The sequence below is a fragment of the Streptopelia decaocto genome (genome assembly GCF_964273445.1).
Source record: "Streptopelia decaocto genome assembly, chromosome: 1".
In the NCBI taxonomy this organism is placed as follows: domain Eukaryota; kingdom Metazoa; phylum Chordata; class Aves; order Columbiformes; family Columbidae; genus Streptopelia; species Streptopelia decaocto.
Window position 1 is genome coordinate 105,757,598 of NC_138663.1, and position 21,029 is coordinate 105,778,626.

At 38.6% G+C, this 21,029-nt stretch overlaps 1 protein-coding gene across 6 annotated transcripts in view; it reads right to left on the reverse strand.

Annotated features, from left to right (window-relative positions):
* SH3KBP1 (SH3 domain containing kinase binding protein 1) overlaps positions 1-21,029 on the reverse strand; it is a 228,542-nt gene that overhangs the window by 81,765 nt on the left and 125,748 nt on the right. For 5 of the 6 annotated variants that reach the window (XM_082054543.1, XM_082054542.1, XM_082054546.1 and 2 more), the window contains one exon: positions 5,610-5,806. In XM_082054543.1, coding sequence (XP_081910669.1) covers positions 5,610-5,806 — 197 coding nt within the window. Of the gene's footprint in view, positions 1-5,609; positions 5,807-16,592; positions 16,668-21,029 lie in introns of all 6 variants that reach the window. The other variant, XM_082054547.1, reaches the window with a different exon arrangement.

A 21,029-nucleotide genomic window follows, 5' to 3' on the forward strand; every position in this document is an offset into this window, starting at 1 on the left:
TCCCTCACAAGACAGCACTAGAATAAATGGTGAGGGCAGGGATGCCAGACTACAGCAGACAGCAACTTGAAGGCAAAACACAAATGCTGCTTAAACAGCTGAGTGCTTCCCTCTGCTCCTACACAGAGTTTGACATGCGGCTGATGCTTGCCACGACCGCTGCTGCCATCACTGATGACTGTCTCTGAATAAATGAACACCAGGAGCCTGTGCTTTCAAGTGCAAAGTGCTACACGTGCACAGCAGAGGGCTGAGAAACGCTCTCTGCCTCAGCAGGCATTCTTAATAGCGTTTCTATTCAGTACCGGGGGTTTTGCTCGCATCTATATTTTCCATTGTCTCAGTATTTTGAACACTGGCTTCAACATTTCTGTTAGGGGAGCAAGCACCTCCAAAGGCGTTGGAGAGGAACAGCAAGCAGCAGCGAGTTGTGCCGTAGGAAGCGCAGACCAACATGTACGGCACCCGCAGCCAGTGCCAGCTGTGCACCATGGGTGCTGCTGGGCAGCGCTGACACAATATTGGCTGGTTTAGAAACGCCAGGAGGAGCCTCCAACTTGCATCTCTCCAAGATTTCTTTTTAAATGACAACTGAAAAATTAAGGGGGAAAATGTTTTCTACAAGCAAGCAGACAGGAGCTGACAGAACAGGTGTGGGAAAGACATGACTGTCAGTGCAAAGCATTCACCACGGCTTCTGGGTCCCCAGCTCACCAACTCAAAATAGAAATTCAGAGCTTGCAGGCACTCAGGCTCAGGGTTTATAAACTTCTATCTTATTACAGAGGACAGGTAGAGTCAATAATTGACATGAGCTTCTAGCCCTTATAGCTCTTGTGTCTACTTCCATTATTTCTTCTCAATTTCTTCTGTCCCAAACATACTAAATAAACACAGAAATGAACATTTCTGTATACATTCAGTGCTTTGCAGTGAGAAGGACCCCAAATATCAGCTAACTAGATCTTGCAAGTTGTTGGATCTACATCCATGACAGCCTACTCCTTTACACTAAATCATTACGGTCTCTATAACATTCCCCACTTTGATGGTTGAGTATAATTTACATTAAGTTCTGGCAAACACTCATGTGACCTCATCAAAGGCTGTTAATGAAATCTAGGTCTGCTCAAATTCACCACTGCTAGCCAACTATGAATGTCTTGCCTGAAGAAAACTACAAATATATCTCAAATGGAAAATTTTGAATTAATTTTCCTACACTTTTTGTGGTTTATTTTTAGATACAGGAGAGGAAAAAGTGATAGCTTGTAAGAACGGAAGCACATATAGATCGTAATGGAAGGAAGCCCAACCTAGAAACAGAAGTTTTAGATAAGCTACTACAAAATGAAAAAGGAAAAAAAAAGGCATAAACACCTGTATAAATGTCTTGAGGCTGCATGAGTAAAAGTAGGACATTGAAACAGGCATGTCTATTTGACCATAAAACTTGTGCTACTTTAACCGTGTTACACTGAATTTTCTCAGAAGACACAACTTACCTAGATACATATTGTATTTCTTTTAAAAAATTAATCTGTCAGCAAGCTACGTCTTCAGTCACATGAAGCATTATAAATAAGTTCACTTACAGCAATTATTAATTGAAATTTGACAGAGCCAAGGAATTTGATTCCAGTTATACATGGCCAGTGGTCAATCCATCAATGCAAACAGGCAAAGAAAAGAACTACAAAGCGCAAGTATTTGATTATTTTATTTTTTTAAAAAAGCACAGCTCAGATGGCACTGCTCCAATTAAATTCCCACAACTGCATCAATAATTTGCCTAGGATAATGTGATTTTTAGAACAAAGAACAGCAAAGCAATGAATTCTGCACACCTATAAAACCAATGGGGTTTCACTACAATTCCTCAGTTTTGTCTTTAGAGAGTTTATTGATCACCTTAAAAGACAAGGGCCATGATATCCTACATTGTTACCACTGGGCTAACACTTGGAGCACATCAAACTGCCCAGTAATTTATAGAAGAGCGTCATGGCATCTGCTTCTGCTCAGCTGGCAGCAATCCTTTCTGTCCTCATAAGCCTGCCAATATTTGTGTAAAAGCATTCTTAACACCTCAGTAATACATATCACCTCTGCGTGAAAGATGATTTAAACTTATGATTCATAAAACTGAAAACACATTAGAATACCAAGTGATAACGCCAACAAAATGAGATTCTGCTGATTCTTCTGTAAATGGGGCTGACATTTTCCGTGGGAATTATCTTGTTCTAAGTAATCCAACATTATAAAATCCTCACAGTAATTTATTGATGTTTAAAAAAATCAGTAGTGGTTAAATATTTTAAATCAAAAGGTAGCAGTATCATTACAGTAATACATAAGATGCTTCATCAATAACCGCATCAAGAAGAAGCAAGTTTTAGGGTCTCCAAACTCGGAGGGAAAAAAAAAAAAAAAAGAAAAAAGGCATTGTTTCTGCTTCTTCAAAAGATTACAAATTATTGAAAAACTGAGGATACTTGTAAATGAGCAAGGCACGTACCAGGGCAAAGATCCCATTAAAAACAACATTGCTAGAGAAAACATTGTACTGATTTGGCACTCTGCATCATACATTGCAAGACTTTTGATCCAGTATGCAGAGCCCTCAAGCTAAATATGACCTTGCTTGGAATGACAAACTTAATGCAGGATTCTCTCTCTCAGCCAGCATTAAATGGCAAAGAACATAGTAATGATGAGGGAGGAATTTCTTGCAGCCAGGAGAGAAGTACTTGGGAGGTTAATGTTTTGCAACCGTAACCAAACGTGTCAGTGCATCATGTTTTGGTACCACAAGCAGGCAAAGATGATGGTGCTGAAGCCTCTGAAGGGCACTGCTCAAAGGTTAACCAGCCTGACTCTAGACAGGAAAAAAGCAACAACGGCAAAGATGTGTTGCTTTTAGTTAGCTACACACCTGAAACACAAATAATGGATTTTGTTTACAAAAATGAAGCCATTATTTTCCATAAACCATGACAACTTCAGGTGAAATCTGATGATATAGGAAGAAAGGTCTGTGGGTAGGATGGAGAATTTTAAAAATATTCTGAAAATTCTGGGTAACAAACCAATTTACTTATGCTACACAAATATTTGTTCTTTGTGAAAAACAAAGGTAAGACTTTTCATTATTATAGAGTAAGAATTCCCTTCAGGGAATGAATGCCACTTCATAAACACTTTGCGAACACTTCACATTAAAACAAGGTACTCCAGAGTCCAAAGGATATGTAATTTACTTTAACCAGTTCCCATTTACAATCACTACTCTAGCAATAGCTGTAATTATAGTAAACTGCAGACACAAGAAATCCTCATGTGGCATTAACAAGGCCTTATCATTTGTAAATTCTAATTTGCCTATATCAGACTCAAGAGAACTGAATTTTGTGCAACACTTGAATTCTGGTCCGTGCCTACATATACATCACCTACATTCACATCACATCACATGTGAATGTTTACGTTACACACCAATTATAAATACTATTATAATGTAAATTATAATAGTGTGTTTATCTTACATGATTTTCTTCCTCTACTGTGTATTTCCTTTACATACTTAGATGTGGGAAAGTGTATAATTTAAAACTCATCTCTTGTAGAACTGTATTATTAAAACAGACATTTCCTGATGCTTCAGAATGTTTTATGTCCTGAGTCAAAAAAAATCCTCAGGTTTAAGTACACCCATGCATGAGTTTAAGTCTGCCTGCTATCAGGTGCTTCCTATACAAAAAAGCAATTTTCCTTAAACAGGACTTGTATGAACAAGATCACAGGCAGCCATCAAATGGTAAAAACAAAAATGCTCTAAAATAGAGTAAAAAAAAACAAAACACCTTTTATTAACCAAGTTCACGTGCTGGGAAGATTCTTTTTCAGCATACTTTCAAATCTTTCACAAAGCATAATTGCACCTTAAACACTGGCAGGTTGTCAGGGTCACAAATAAACCACGCTGAGGATAGAGACCTTGATGGCTCCACGCAAAGCTGACTTCACTGCTCTCTACCCCACTCCATCACTCTGGCAGGAAGAAGGTTCAGTGGTCAGTGAGCAGTGAGCACTGCCAGGCCTGGCCTGGCCCTATCTTGTATCCCGGGGGGCTTCTTTGATGAGGTGCCATTGGAATACAGCTCAGCATCTCTTGGTCTTGCACGTTAAGCATGCCCTGCACGAGAGTCAATAAGCGCACCCAGAAACAGAAGGCAAGCAGGGTACCCTGCAGACTGTAAAGAAGTCAGCAATGGTTAAGGAGTAATTCAATCTAGGTTTTTCCTTTGCTTAGATTATCCTAGCTCTCCACTACCCTCCTTACAGACAATGTAAATTGCAGTCTGTCATAAAATATGAACTAAAACTCCCTCAATATAACTAACTTAAGTTTCTGCCATGCCTCTGCAGGGTCTCCCCTTCTGCTGTACCACTATAACTCAGGGTGGATGTGGGGGTGGGTGCTGTGCTATAAACCAGGCCATGCAAATGATCTAGGTAAAAAAATAAAAGCTTTTTGGGCCAAAAGATGTAATTCCTAAAGCATCTGGTTTTACAGACAAGCACAACTCAAAAGGTGAGAAGTTGCCACACCAGGGAACAAGAGCAGCTGCCCAGGAGCTTCTTAATATCACCATGGAGCCAAAGAAAACGCACCACATAACTACAGCTACAGCAGAAATAGAGGCTGTGGAAGCCTTCTAACGCTACTTAGTGTATCAGTAACACTTTGCAAATCTAATTGTTCACTTAAAGGAAGGATTTCACAGATTTTTCTTTAGTTGTTACTTCATTAGGAACAAATGCACTTATTTGTTTGTTTCCCTAATGAATATATCTCAGAGTTATCAATCCTTTAAAAAAAAAACAGATAAAAAAAACACCAAAAAACACAAACAAACCAAAACAACAAACAAAACCACAAACAAACAAACAAACAAACAACAATGAACCAACAAAAAGTTTGCCTCCTCCAGTTTATTCAAAACACCTCATTTCGCTTTCTAGTCTCTCTATTTCTAATTTACTTAGTGATAGTTTTGGAGGCTTTGGAAAAAAGAGTGCTCTCTAAAAAGATGGCCTGCTTCAATTTGTCGGAAAGTAAATTTTTTCCCCAAGTGTTGGCCTCAGGACTTTCTTTTTATGTCACATAGAACAAATCCATAAATAATATGCTTTCTGTTTTACTAATCCTTTAATAAACTAGGTATTTATGTATTTGCCAAAGCTTCTTTTTTTTTAAAGCAAACTGACGGCATGGTGACAGTTTACATAAGAATTAGAAATTTCTTTTTACCTTAATCTGAGTAAGTAAAAACATGAAAAGCCTCTCCAGTTTTGTTCTTTACCAGAAAGAGTTCTCTAACAGAGGAGTAAACCTTTAAGCAACATAACAGTTCTCACAGGCAGCAAATCTCACTGGAATCCACTTTTGGGTTTGTGGCAAAAGAAAAAAAGCAGAATCTTGTCCACAGAAAGATTAGGAAATAATGACCATAAAGCTTCATGTTTTGACCAGTGACAGAATTTAGAACTTTGGGATGAAAACTTCTTCAAACACCAAGAGAGAATTAAGAACTGACACGTACCTTATCTGCTGGGAGAAAATCATTTTCAACTTCTATTGACCTTGGTCGTAGCTTTATAGGTTTGTCTTTGAAGATATCTCCGAAGCCAACACCCTTCACCTTTTTGGGTTGGATTGTCGTGCCTCCATTGGCTCCTTCTGATTTTGTGCTGCAAGAGTCACCACCATCACTCTCAGAGCCTGTAGCATCTTTTAGGCCTGTGAAATGAAGGGACAAAGAAGGAATCTTAGCTGTGATGCTCATTATTTTGAAAACAGATTGTAACTAGAAAATGATCCCCCCCACTATCCTCTAACAGAAAATGAAACTACAAGAAATAGGTAGAGAAGATGCTCTCTGTGTCATGCGCTCATTTTTGAGTTTTAAGAATCACGTTATTTCATTGCATTGGTGTACCAGTTAGGACTTACACCAATCCACAAAACATGCATACTCCAATAACAAAACTTCATGAAGACACCAATTCCATGAGTACCAAGAAAATCCTTTTTCCTCAGACAAAAATTATTTGGAAGAGAACTCAATAAATGAAAGAGTTAAACTCAGTTGTAGGGCACCTATCGTGTAAAGCCACTTAAAGCTAACAAGCAGTCAAACCAGGCGTGCTGTACCTTAAATCTGTGTGACTCATATCAAGCCAATTATGCAATTAGTATCTAAAGTTACATTACCTAACTGAAAAAATATAAAGCTAAAAGCTGTTTAAACAAATTTGCAATAAAATAAGCTGCATAATACATTCCCCGCTGAAAATTAAATCTCTCTGCAGCATAGACAGCCTCATAAGAAAAGCACCCATGCACGCTGTCCTCTAGGAATATAATAGATAAAAAATGACATTCTGATTTGCATTACTTCTCTCAGAGAATAGGAAAATTTATCTGTGCTTGTCTGAAATATCTGCTGTTTGAATAGCACAGGCCACAGATGCAATATGGTGATGCTTCAGCCACTTTGCAGAATGGTGCAGAATCAGGCCAAAAAGTCACTGACAGCAAGTGACCCACTGAAGATTCCTCCATTTGAAACTGTTCCCTGGATCATTTAAATCTTCCTTCACAGAATCGCAGAATGTCCTGAGTTGGAAGGGACCCACAAGGATCATGGAGTCCAACTCCTGTCCCTGCATATGACAACCCCACAGTTCACACCATGTGTCTGAGGGTGTTGTCCAGTCTCTTCTTGAACACTGTCAGGCTTGGGGCCGTGACACCTCCCTGGGGAGCCTCTTCCAGTGCTCCACCACCCTCTGGGGGAAGAACCTTTTCCTAATGTTCAACCTAAACCTGTCCTGGCACATCTTCCTGCCATTCTCTTGGGTTCTGTCACTGGTCACCAGAGAGAAGAGAGCAGCACCTGGCCCTCCTCCTCCCCTTGTGAGGAAGCTGTAGCTGCCATGAGGTCTCCCCTCAGTCTCTTCTTCTCCAGTCTGAACAAACCAAGTGACATTATCCACTCCTCTCATGGCTTCCTCTCCAAACCCTTCACCAACTTTGTGGCCCTTCCTACACTACAGTCTGACTTAACTATGTTTCCTGGAAAACCAGAGCAAATGCTGCTACTACAGCAGCCATTCCCCTCACAACGATTCATGGTGCCACAGATGTGGATCTTAGAAGTCAAAGAAAGAAAAAATTCAAGTAAACTTATGTTTTTAATTAGTTTTGTATCAAGGTCCACAAAGTGATTGCAATGGATTTTCGTCATAAGAGGTTGCCAATACAGAAGATTCTCCTTTAAAACATAGACACCTAAAATCAAGTAGAGATTATATACAAACCTCTTTCCCTCCTCCCTTTGGTAATTCTCTGTATTTCTGCCAAAAGGAAAGAAATGGTGCTAAGATAGGGCAAAGTCTACTGGATACCTATAAAAGGGCTACAAGTTGCAGAGCACATGGGAAGTTTTATAAAACCTTCATAATGCCTCAGTTTCTACAACTCTCTGATAGGTATAAGCAACAGAAACAGAATGAAACAGCATTCCTCAGCTGAAAGCATCTGAATATTATTTCCAGCCTACACTAGAATAATCCTTCAAAACCAAACAGAGGAATTACCTAAAGAAAAAATATATTTGTGAAGCAAATAAAAATATTGATGAATAACATTTTTAATATTGTCAACTGGACGCTTTGCTTTTGCCTCCCTGATTCAAGTGATGTCTTCAGTTTGAACAATCAGCAGTCTCCATCCAACAACTTTCTGCCATGCTGGTGAGCAGCAACTTGCTTTGGGGGAGACTTCTTTTCTTCCTGGTAATTCACTGTTTAGGAACACAACTGCCCAGTAAAACACAGAGTCTTCTTCAAAGGCTACTTTGAGCTTCTCTGACAAAGGACAGACACAACTGCAAATCCTGTGGCCTACAGGCAGAACTTCATGACTAAGGACACAAGGGGCTCAGCTGTTAAACTGTTTTCAACACCAGGGTGTTGCTAGGAAATGAAACCAGGAATTATGTCAGGCCAGGAATTTTAGCAAAACTGTTAAGTAGGAAATTCATCATATGCTGCTTCTGTATCCAAAACATGAAAGGAGTATGAATGCAGAATTAGAGAAAGTTTCCAATTAGAAACAAACAAAAGGACTAAACACTAAGCAAAATGCTTAGGCTCTCTGCCCTCCTGAGTGGCTGCTACATCTACCTGTTGAATATAGGTAACTAATTCTGTTCAAGCATGCAATTTAGATAGCACAGAACAAGTTATTTGTTCCATAAACTGTTCAGAACTGGAATTCTAAAGCATTCTAAATAATAATATTACAGTTCTTTTCTTAAATATGCTGGGTCTTGGTCTCTTTACTTGGACCTTTTTATTTTCCCAAGATGCCCTAGGGGAAAACTTCAAATTTGGTTTCACTGGTTTATTATGGTAGTTAGAACGACAGTATTCCTGCCATCAGTAAATTCTGTGTGCTCCTTCTCTTCCAGAGCTCATGAAAGCAATAACCAGGGAATTCAAGCATTCACTACTCTGTTCTGTAGTTGGAGGGGAATGGTTTTCCATAGCAGAGCTATTCCACAGTGCAGAAGCACTCAGAGATGCAAGGGTAAATTAATTAAGCCAGAGAAGTATAAATCTCTTCAGGTAACACAGCAAAATCACTGCCTCTCTCTTCTTAATATGGGATGGGAAAATTACCCTCTGGCAAAGGTTCTTTCTTTCATCCTTTCATCCTTGTCAAAACTCCTCAGATTACTCTGTGATGGAGGGAAAGAGCAGTCCAGAGACCTTCCTCCACAGGAAACTGAATTTTAACTGCTAAAATCCATGAATGCTCTTAACCACTCCCTAAAATGAATAGAAAAGCTATCTTTAAAATAAATAATTAAAATAGGTTTTCTGCATCGCTAATTGTGGGAGAAGAGGATCTGGACCTTGGCCAGTGGATAGAAGTAAAATATGGTAGTAATTAGGGGAATTACTTAACAGGTCTCACACAGGCTTCCAGATCTTTGAAGCCTGCGTGAAGGAGAGATCAGAAACCTCAAGGGGCTCCAATAAGAATTAGGCTTTTGTTTCTGGGTTTTTCATTATGGCATCTTCATCTGTTATGACCATTCTTTTATGACGAGACATCACACCTTGTATCAGAAACCTCACCTCAGGCTTACAACAGATTTCCCTAGCATCGCCCATCTGTGTTTAATGATAATCCAAGTGTCATTTTATTCTCTATGCTGCCACACAGCTTTGTCTCAGTATACAGTCCTGATAATGCAAGCAACATAGGAAGTAGCAGCAGCATTTTTTTTTTTAATTATGACAGAACGGACTGAAGTGATGACTGTCCAAGCTAAACTGCATTTGAGTGGCCAGATACAGAGGCTACCCTTACAAAGCTCCTTCAAAGTTAAAAGAGTTCTTCCATTCTTCCTGATCAACTGGAAAAATGACATCATTTATTATTTTTTGACTGACACAAAATGAGGAGCCCTGGACTTAAATAAATAAGAACAAAAGACCTGGCTTTTCCAAGAACTAGTCTGGTCTTGCTAATATTACTTCATGCCTGAGAGCAAGAGGCAAAGGTGACAGAAGAGGAGAACTACGTGCAGTGGAAACTGAGAACTAATTTGATAAAATGAAGATCTGTAGCAACATTAAGAAACGATAACACAGTGTTCAAGTACAAAACTGTCCTGCAGAAAATAATCTAACATGCCCTTACCCATAACAACATGCTAAGGAGAATCTCTCTTACCTTCCTCTCAAGCTGAGATATATGCCTACACCTCTGATTTATACAGATAAAGAACTTGAAATCAAGGATTTGCAACACTATGCCCACCCTTGCCTGAAAAATTCTTTCATTTATTTTTTCATTGGGTTGTTTCCATATCTATCTATCTATCTATCTATCTATCTATCTATCTATCTATCTATCTATGCCAACATATATATATATATGCCAGCAATTCTCTCAGAGCAATCCTGCCACATGCATCTGCACTGGCCTCCCTGGCCCTGCCTACACAAGGAAAGGACAGCTGGTAGCTGAGGTGATCCTCTTATTCAAACTGGCAAAATGTCCCTCTTCCAACCATCCTCTTTTTTTCTTTTTTCTTCAGCTTTTTATGGCCTTTTTTGCCACTACAGCAAACAGCTTGGTGGGATAACAGGTATGGGGGGATGGACAGTTACCCCAAAAGACAGATTTAGCCCTCAGATAGAGCTCAGAACTAAGCAGGAACCTGAGTGACCTAGACTGTCAGATGACAATTTTTAAACAAGAAATTTTCAGCAGGAAGAGCTACAGTTAGCAGGGAGGTCAGGTCACTAAATGGGCATTAAAAACTGGAGAACATTTTAGCTGGCGCAGTCATCTCCTGCTGCTGTGGACCAAGACACCCACGCAGTCTCACACAGCTGTGGTGGGGCTGTGAACTTGAGCACTGAGGTAAGGCCAGCAGCTCAGCAAATGGCTATCCTCAGAAACACCCAGCACAGCTTTTGCTTTTAAGTCTAGTTATTAAATGCTTCAAGTATAGCCAGGATGGGATAAAAGATACAGTAGTCAGGCCTCTCACTTTTTTTTGTTTGTTTTAAATTTTTAATTTTTAACAGTAACTCTTCTAGAATCTGCCAGCTCTCTGTCAGCATTTGGAAAACTGGCAAGCTAAGTACCTAACACCAACAGGGTGCTCACTAACGCGCCTACTATCACACCAGTCCTAAGAGCAGGAAAATTTTTCAGATCTTGAAAATTTCTCAGGAAGGACACAAGTCTGTTGGGGGTGTCACTTCCCATTTCTGGCTCTACAAGCAAAACCACTATTGTTTTCCCTGGATTTATTGTTGCTGAATTATCTGTGACACCACAAGGCACAGCTCAAATCTGAGTGTTGGATGCACTTTTATAGTAAGCTCCTTGAAGTCTGAACAAGGGCAGCATCAGCAGCAAGAAGTTAAAATTCCCAGGAGCCAACTGTTCCCCGCTTTTGGCTGGGACAAAATATGGAACTACTGACACAGGGCGATATTAAAACACACAGAGCTCTAAAATTCTCTGTTGCTTCATGCTCCTTAAAAATGCAACATAATTTTGTATTCATGAAGATTAACTTCTGACAACACTGTCTGGAGAGAGTTCACACTTCACACACATTTTTTCCTCTATTGGTATATAAGAGACATTAGTTTTCTCAAGACATTTCAAAAACACCACACTCCTGCTATGCCAGTTACAGGTTTTTAGAGAGCAACATTCTAAAATGTACCAAAACAGATCAGCTCAAACAGGGATTAAAAAGAGACCACAACATCAGACTTAATTCAGCAGTGGCCCTAGAGCTGTGCTGGCCTCAAATCAAGATTCTAAATCAGAAAGATACTTAGAAATGATAAAGGGCTGTGTAAACTAAAGCTGTTAAAAACAAAAATAAACAGCTGCGATAAAATTAACTCCATTCAAAACAGGAAATGAATTGTTTCTAAATAGCATAAAATGGCAGGAAAAAAGGGGGAATATTGTGAGTTTTACAGAGCTTTCTATTTCGAACTGTTATTTAGCAATTTAATTTTTGTTCTTTATTCTGGGTTGTTCTCTCCACAGACAATTTATGGCACTGGGCAAAAGATGGATCACTCTCACGACGTATAAGCCAATGACACTCTGTTCCTCTAAGCGCTTCTCAGGCTAGCTCTGTTAAGCGATGCAAAGGTCAGCTGTTCAGAGGCACGCACCTGAGACGATGCAAAGGATCTCCTGATTTGGTGTGGCAGCCAGAAAGAAATGTTGTCAAACACATTTAGTAGAACAAAGAACTGTGTAAATAGAGCTTATTGGGATTTTACCTTTTATGGAAGGGAAGAAGGCAAGGGGAAGTATGTCCTTTCCTTCTATTTAGAGAATGACAGTGAGGAATGCCCAAATGATTGATCTGAATGACCAAGAAGGTAAAGTTATACACAGCAACTGCAGTAGGTGAGACAGGAACTGTCCTTCCTTTTCCTCACATACTGGCAAAGATAGAACAAATACCCACGGTCTATGAGGTATTTCTCTTGACCTTGCTTTCTACCAAAGTCCTGTATTTTGCTGAAGTAATCTCCAACAACATCCCATAGCATAATAAAAAAAAATCAAAACCAGAACAGGAAGTTGGATTTTAAATATTACTGTAGAACAATGCCATGTAGATCCTTCATAGTCTAACGGTTAATAAATTCATGCTTTAAAAAAAAATATGCTGCCTTACCAAGAGGGGTTATACATGTACAAATGGCTGACACAGACTATCTCAATATTAGTCATTATTTGTTATTCTCAGTTATATTCCTTGAAGAAATGTAACCATGTAATCTAAACATTTTGTCATTTTCTTTCAGTATGTTCATTTTCCTTAACACAACAGTTCTTGCCATGTAAGAAACAGCCCTCAAACTTCTATGCTTGCACAAGAAATCATGCAGGCAAAGGGGAGCAGTGTCCAGCACTACACAGCAACATGCATTAAGGGCAACACAGCGCAAGCATCTTCTGCAGGATGAACACAGAGCCAGCAATACGGAAGTTGGTGGCTTCACCTCATCCCCAGCCATTTCCCCAAATACTGTAAGAGTGAATAGAAACAGTCATTCATTCAGGAGCTCTACAACTGTAGCATCGTCCTCTTCATTTTGGAACTATTTTTTCACCACCTTTGTTTTCACCAAGTAGAGGAACTTACTACACGTGAAAGGACAGATAAGCACCCACAGCCAAAAGGATTCTTTACCTGCTACTCAGCAAAAGCTGGTCTTTTGTGAGGCTCATGGAAAAGCACTTGTGGGAGTCTAAACCAATGGAAGGATTTAATGTGTTTCACCCCAGTCAACATAATTCTTCCATCCACCACCCACAATCCATTGCCATCCATACATTAATTCTCCAGAAAATAGGATGCTTATTTTTAATCATAAAAATTTCCCTCACCCAATTTTAGCATTGTTCTTTATCAGATGTTATATTTCATTGTAGCAGCTGTGTATTAAATATGTTCTTCTTTGTAAGCAAGTTATAAGAAGTTGAGGTGAAATAAAAAACTGTGTTTTCTTCAGAACTGTTAAAATCCACATTGCAGTTTCTTATTTATGCTCACATTCAGACACTCTTAAATGTGGTTAATAACATCCCAAATACATCAACCATATTGGTTTCTTTGAACTCTGACAAGTCATTGTTTGCCAAGGATTAGGGGGAGGGTAAAAAAAAAAAAAGAAAAAAGAAGAAAAAGTGGTGGAACAATAGAAATCACAAGTAAAGTTACTCACGAATATTTCTGTTTCAACGATCCTGTCTCATCTTCTTCCATTATATCTAATATCTATTACTGACAGCATTGTGGATCCACATATAAGGAAAGAGAGGTAAATATTTGTCAAATCAAGCATTTTATCTGCCCTATTCCTCATTTATAGCATCTCTGAAGAAAAGGAAAGTGAAGGAAGAAAGAGACATAAAACCAGTAAAAATTTAAAAATCCAAGAAGCATTTTTCGTGGAGGTGCAGCAAAGTTGCAGGATGAGAGAAAAGAGGGCTGTGACCAACAAAACAACCAGTAAATAATTTTTGTTGCCATGTGTCCCTCTTCACCCAGCATATGCAGTAGCAAAAATTTTCTGACAGCAGGTTAATGAGCAGAATGCCAAAGGGGTTGGAATTATTGCTGAGCAGAGCCTGGCATACCTACTGACCAAAAAAGCCATGTCAGTATATGAAGGCAAGGCTGAGTGTTTATGCAGGAGACAATCTTGCGTGTTTCCGTGGAAGGTATCTCTAGAAGCAGCTACACACTAATTCAACAGCATTTGGCTACTGCAGGCCTTGGTGAAGTAAGAAAACTTCTTTTAAACACAGCAGTTGCGAAATAGCTTTCCAAATGAAAGTACTTTAGCGCAAAGCATATATTTGTAAAGTAAATGCTCTAAGCTTGCTTCAAAAGTTGAGCAACGCTTCATGCAATGAGATACAGGTGAATCCAAGCACCCTTTAGGCATAACTAATCTTAAGCTATGAATTCACGAGCTTAATTTAGGGAGAAATGAGAAAGCTGAAATTAGAGCAGCTGTGGGTTGTTTTAAACAGACATCCCCAAATGAAAACAATTCTGTGGAATGCCTCCAAATGATTTTCACTGGAGAAATAAGCACATGGCTATTTCCCTAAAAGTAAGGACCACAGATCAGATATGAAATGGAAGGAGCGGGCGACACCTTCAGGAGGCCTGCTTGGGAACAACTCAAGTATGCAGGTAGTGAGTGACCTACAGATGTAGCAGGAAGAATAATCAACCCTCCTTTTTTGTGTGTTAGTTTAGGAGATAGTTCTGATAGTATAAATGGTGTCGAACCTCATTTTGTTTAAAATTTTCCCAGATGACCTGCTTTTGTGTACCACCCATTTCAGTCCCAATTTCAAATCAGTAAGCAACAAAGAGGTCACAAATGTAGCTGGACATCCAGCCTTTTCAGATGCAGTTGTACAGAGAAAGCAAAATACCTCTGCAGCATTAAGAAAAAACATGCAAGTCTCAACCAAATGCCAAGGGAAGTAATATTAAACAAGACATATTTGGTCAGCTTTAAAAACAAAGTTTACATGGGTGTTTGCCCAGAGCAACATGAGACAATCTACTGTGGGTTAAGCTGCCTTCTTGCAGCTGGTTATCAAGCATACCTGTAGATACCCATCCAATCCTGTACTCTGTGAGATCAGCCTAATGAAATTTATTTTCTGTGGCAGGGCATGGCCGTGGACCAGTCTTATTAAGAACTAATTGCAGAGCTCTAGCACAAACAGAAAAGTGACTGCATTCTTCCTGACTTCATTTAGGCTCACTCTAAAGGACTCAAAAAGAGAGGAAGGGCCATTTGACACTTAACGAAAAACAGGCTGGGCATGGAGAGCAGGTTTCCGGAAAACTCTGAAAGGTAATGTTAGGACAACACTGCCCAGAAAGACTGAAGTTGTGGAATCAAAGGCTCCAAAGGCAGACCTTGCATCTATTTTGAAGCTAGATCTTAGAAGTCAAGCATAGTGGAGCTCTAATTTGTAAATCCTTATTATGCTCATCAGATAGGTGGATTCGAGGACATGATGGCTGAAGAACTCTGCAAGAAGCATGCAATTTGAATGATGCAGAAGCAGTCATGAAGACCATAAGGTGAGAAACAGCAGAAAAATATGAAGACCACCAGCCACATGGTCTGCTCCAGCGAGAGCAAGAGCTTGGTTGGAAGCTTGAGAAGAGCTGCAGAAAATAGATTAATTCTGGTAGACAAGAAAATAATTCTCCACAAGCAAATACTCAGAGCTGCACACATCCACAAAGATTTTTGTTTTGTTTTGTTTTGTGTTGTTTAAAAAAACCATTTTGTTTAAAAAAAATAAAAGGAAGTATAAGTGCAAGTTATCAGAATAGAAGACTCCACTTCAATGGCTTCATCCTTTGCTGTGAACACGCATAAGACAGAAGTCCTCAGAGGTACGAGAGCAAACACACCCACCCAGAGAGGAGGAAGAAGGGCAGCACAGCTTGGATCTTCAGAAGAGAAAGCTGTCTGGGACGAAAGCAGATGCCAAAGTTAGCACAACATCCTGTTCACCGGAGGACAGGACTGAACACTTTGTACTCAGTCACTCTTAATGTGACTCAGTAGGATGCCTTTCTGCTAGATTTCTCAATAAGAAAGCAGGTGGAAGGACAGATTTCTGTCTTCCTTGCTTCCTCTGTCTTGCATCTGATGTCAACATCCTCTCTTCTTCTCTATTAACCGGGTAGTAAAAGCATATGAAAAGCAGCATGTTCCCTGCTTCCAAAATGCAGAAGGTAAAAACCTGAACATGAGATGAAAGTAGCTTTTTATCTTTTACCTTCCTTGGCAGAACAAATGTATCAACCAAAATGCTGTGAGTAATAGCCGTCAGAGACAGAATGCCAAATGAAGAGCATGCATTAAATTGAAAAAAAAACCAAACCAAAACCAAACCAAAAACCCCAAAACAACAAAATACACGAACAACACACCAAACACCAAAAACCCATAATATTCCTTAAAAAAAAGCAAAGCATATTTTATGAATTCAGCAATCATAATGGGAATTTTATTTTAGAGCAGAAGGAATTTTAATTCAAACATTTGTGGTTATTATCAATCCTTTTCATTTTCAGGTGCTAAAAACGATGGGACTAAATGGTCTTAACTTCAATCCATACCTGAAACCCAAACATCCCATGTAATTCACAATTTATTGTAGGCTTACACACATACGTTATATGGACACATAACATATACATGCACAGAAGGAACGAGTGCATTCTTGCTGCTTTAAGGCTAGGCAGTTCATCAGCAGCAAACTGACTTCAGCTTACAGACAAATATATGCACGTAGAGTAGCCGTAAGTGAGTAGCAGTGGCACATTTTACAAGTGTAGATAAATCAAACACGCATTGAGGACTAAAGCTATTGCTTGTTGATTTTGAATCACACTCACTGTTATAGCGTCTGTAGCTGTCAATCTTTGCCGGTGCCACTCTGTACAGAATTGTCCCTTCAAAGGCAGATTTTCCTGACAGCAGGAAAGAGAAGGAAAGAGGGAAAAAAAGAGAAGGGGCAGGGTAGGGGTGAAGAGATCGAATGATGGTAAAAAGAAGGGAGAGGAAGAAGTTTTAATCTGTATTTTCAGTCACTAACGTTTTTAAAGCTTCATTAGCAAAACAACGAGAACATTAACAAATGTATCTGATTGTACATGAAGTTAAAATATTCTTACTGCATGTATGTCAGATAAAAGAATCTCATGATTTTGCTAAAGCTGTTATTTACTATGTCCAACAGAATGCATTTTTTCATAGTTTTTGTCTGTTGTCCATCAAGGTGCGAGACTTGCAAATGAAATTATTTGTCTGCCTTATTCAGCCTCCTCATGGAGCCCAGGGGAAGCCTGAAAAAAATTATTACTGCAATGATGTACTCACAGTGGTTCAACACTCCTGATGCAGATGTAGTGCACTCGAACAAGCACAGCTGACATCCAAACAGGGCACTGAAATACTCACGTCTTTAACATACCAGGATCCTGTGAGCATCAGAAATACTGCATCTTTCCAAGATGACTTATTAGAACTGTTTTAGACATGAGAACTGCTCTTAAACAATGCCTAGTTGAAGGGATAGCACACTAAAACCTGAATAAATCCGTTTTTCAGCCAGTAGCTTAATCAGGCGTTTTGACTCGGCACACACCAACAAAAACAAAATACCAAAATTAAAAAAAGAAAACAACAAAAACCCCCAAACAAATCCCACTTCTCGCCTTAGATATTTAAGGTAACATCTTTATTATAAAAACCATTAATTTATTGGGTTTTTTTTCTTTGACAGCAAGATAACTCATGCTCTGACATTTATAGTATGAAATTCAAGTGAAGGTAAAGGTATTAGCATCTGAGGTGTTTTGTGTGTTCATTTTCTTTCAAATGTGAGGTAACCAGGCAAGCTCAATAATATACCAGTATCAGCTTGTTCTCAATCTCACCTAGGTATACCATCATAAAAAATAACATCTTCAGTAAAATTTTATAGCAAACCAGCCAGTACATCTGAATTGTCCCAACATAGCATCACACCCAAGATCATGTATTTTTTTCCTCTGCATAATATTCTGTTGGACTTTCAGAAAATAAAAAGCTATACTCATTCAACTATTGTAAAAAGACATTTTTTTGTTTTGTTCTTGCAGTTTAATTAACAACAAAAGTTCTTCCTTGCCTTATTTTTACATAATGAGGAACGAAAAAAGCCACAAATCTATCCTTCCACCTTGTTTTTACAAAATACCATTAAAAGAATGCTATTAAAACAGTCAAACAACAACTAAGAAATTGCTAAGAGAAAGGTATGTTAAGCTTCATGACACTGGGGAGGGCCAGAGAGACACTAATGGATATCTACAGTTTAAAGAAGCCAAAATACAGGAGGCTGCCTGACAGAGCCATCAGCTGATGAGTCTGTCATCAGCTCTAACTCCAGCAGTCATGAATTCTCAGTGGCCATCACTAACAGGTTCTAAAAATAGTTGATGAATACTATGAGGCTTAGCAATTCCTGAACAGACAAACACAAGACACATTGCCATGGACATACTAAAATGCTTTTGAAATCATCTCCTTAAGTTGTTATTCTTCCAGATACAGTTTATTTGACTCCTTTACAACTTTTTGTTTCTTGACAGGCTGTAATGACAAGATGTGATATTGAAAATATTCTTAAAATTAAGACTAGATATCTGAGAAACCTAGAAAATAATCTTACAGTTCATGTATCCATTTAATATAATAATACAGTTATAATCTATATTTTCTGTTCATGCTGTAACAGTCGGTCAAAGGAAGGCAATGTTTTAATTTAGGAGAATGCTTTAAAGAACAAGGAACTGTTGTTTACTGCAAGGGTACCTGAACCTGTCTGTAGTTACATTCTGAAATATGCCTTTTCATACAAAAGATTTGGCAGTCACCTTAATGCTGGGACAAGTACTTTAAAAACAAAAAAAAACAACTCCCAAACCCACAACCTTTTCATCTTGTAACAGTCTGACTTTCCAATCTGCTGAGCACCCACTATCTGAAGAAAAGCACAGGTTCCCAGCCCTTTCAAGTTAAGGGGCAAATCCCACTGTCAGTAATCAGAAATATTTACGCATTTCCAAAACTAGCCCCAGACGTTTTCAAAAAAGAGGCTTTTTGTTCCGAAGAAACTTCTGAGTTATTCTATGGTAGAGCCTGAAAAGAAACCAAGATAATTCCTTCTGGCCATTTACTTTGATCTGCCATGTAATTTACATGGACACAACAAAAGCAATAAAATCAGGCAACACCTTTCTCCCTACTGGGCCTGCATAGGCCATAACAGAAGGACAGAGCAATATGCATTTTTATTAACCTTCCTAAAAGCCAAGTCATATATTTTTTCTCTGCTGCATTTCTTACACTTTGAGTTCACCAAAAATTACATTTGCTCTTCCAAACCAGCTCTCTTTAGAGAGGGTCAGTAAAATGTGATTCAAAGATCAAGCATTACATTCAACTAATAACTAAAAAATACTCTTGTGTTTGCACAGTGTCCCTTCTCCGAAGATCCCATGCTACTTTCCCAAGTCTCACAGGAAACCTGCCAAGTGTTACCTTCTCCATTTTACAAGCTGGGCTAAAGAGTTCCAGGTTGCTACTCAAGATTGCAGAACCAGACCCCAACCCTTCCTAGGTCCCTCTAAAAGCTGTGTAGAACCTGAGTGACTGCCCAATGTTCTAGTTTGAATGCAGGTACAGCTCCTCGTACCTGACTGCTAACTGGAATTCATTTTCACGTTTCTGCCTTACAAAGTCCTGTGATACAGACATATTCAAACAATGTATCCAGAATATCAAAAAGGAGTTGTTGCAGATTTGAAGTGCTGTCATGTCTTGCCCTCCACACAGGAAGGAGCTGATCTAGAGGCATGAATGTACACCCTTTTGAGATGTTATCCATAGCATTTCAACAGCAATGCCAGCCTGATGGCCAAATCTTGCAGGGTTTACTTGTTTGGTTTTTACTTTACTGTGTTTTAAGACTAAGCACAGATACTTGGAATGAGATTATAATTCCTAGTCAGTAGTAGAAACTTGTTGAAATTTTTGCAATCTCATTATGGGGATTTTCAGATCCATATAGTACCTAAATAGAGCTGCAAAAAGCACCACGTGTTAGAGCGCAACACCTGTAACAATTATATAAACTATATAGAAAGAACTGAGTTAATGGATATTTCCCATAATTCTGCTAGGGAATGCAGTTCTTAAATTGATGTTTTTACTTTAAGAAAAATAAATTTAAAAAATCCAGCAAAACCCCCATAGAAATCTTTGTGTCTCTCTGAGGAGTTTTACAGTGCTCTTCTGTGTTGTAAGTATTTTGCTATTTATAAAATAGCTCCTAATAATACATCATCTTAGTTAGCCACAAAGCACCTTCAAAGAGTTAAATTACATATAAGAAAGAAGAAAACTCATCTTTCATATCTCAGCTATAGTCATCTTCAATTTAGTTAAAGAGGCAAAAATTATATCGGTGTTACCGTTATCTTTGCAATACAAGTATCACAGGTTTTGCATTCCACTGACAGTCAGAACCAGCACAGAAAACTGAATTTGAACTAAGCACACGACATTATGGATGTCAACAAAACAAGCCAATGCTTTGTGGCTGCTTTTACACACTCCAATGTACATTTTTGTTAAAAGATCCTTTTAGGATGCTTATTATCAATTAAATATTACCAAATTACCTGAAGAAGGAATATTAATTCATGCATACAGATAAAATTGGGGTATTCTATCCTGAACAGTATCACTTACCACGTTCATTTATAGAGTACCAAACACTACAGAATCCAGAGTTGAAAGTACATCTACACAATTAGTTCTTCTAAGACTTCAGTTTATAATGAAAACGATTAATGATAGCATATACAGGTTATTGAAAGCAGTTTGCTCTCTCACTGAAATGTGCAACTTCACTTAATGCTCTTTGTCCCTCTCCATCATACTAAAACTGTTAACTTCCTTAAAAAACATTTCATTCTGGCCTGAAGTTAACAGTAAATATCTTTAGCAGCACTGATCACAAGACTAGGTCACCAGTGCCACTACACAGGAACATGTACTTCATCATGAAAGAATATGAAAACTTTTCATCATTGCAAAGGTCAGGTTTTTTAGGATATTACTTCCATATTATTTCATTTTTGCTTGTTAAACCACAACACTTATTCAAAGATCTCAGAAGAACACTACATCGCAAGGAATATCTGCAGTGCTGAAAACAGGAAGACCTTGGCAGGTATTGTGGAATTAGCCTGAAATATGTAAATACAATTTACTTCTTTCTT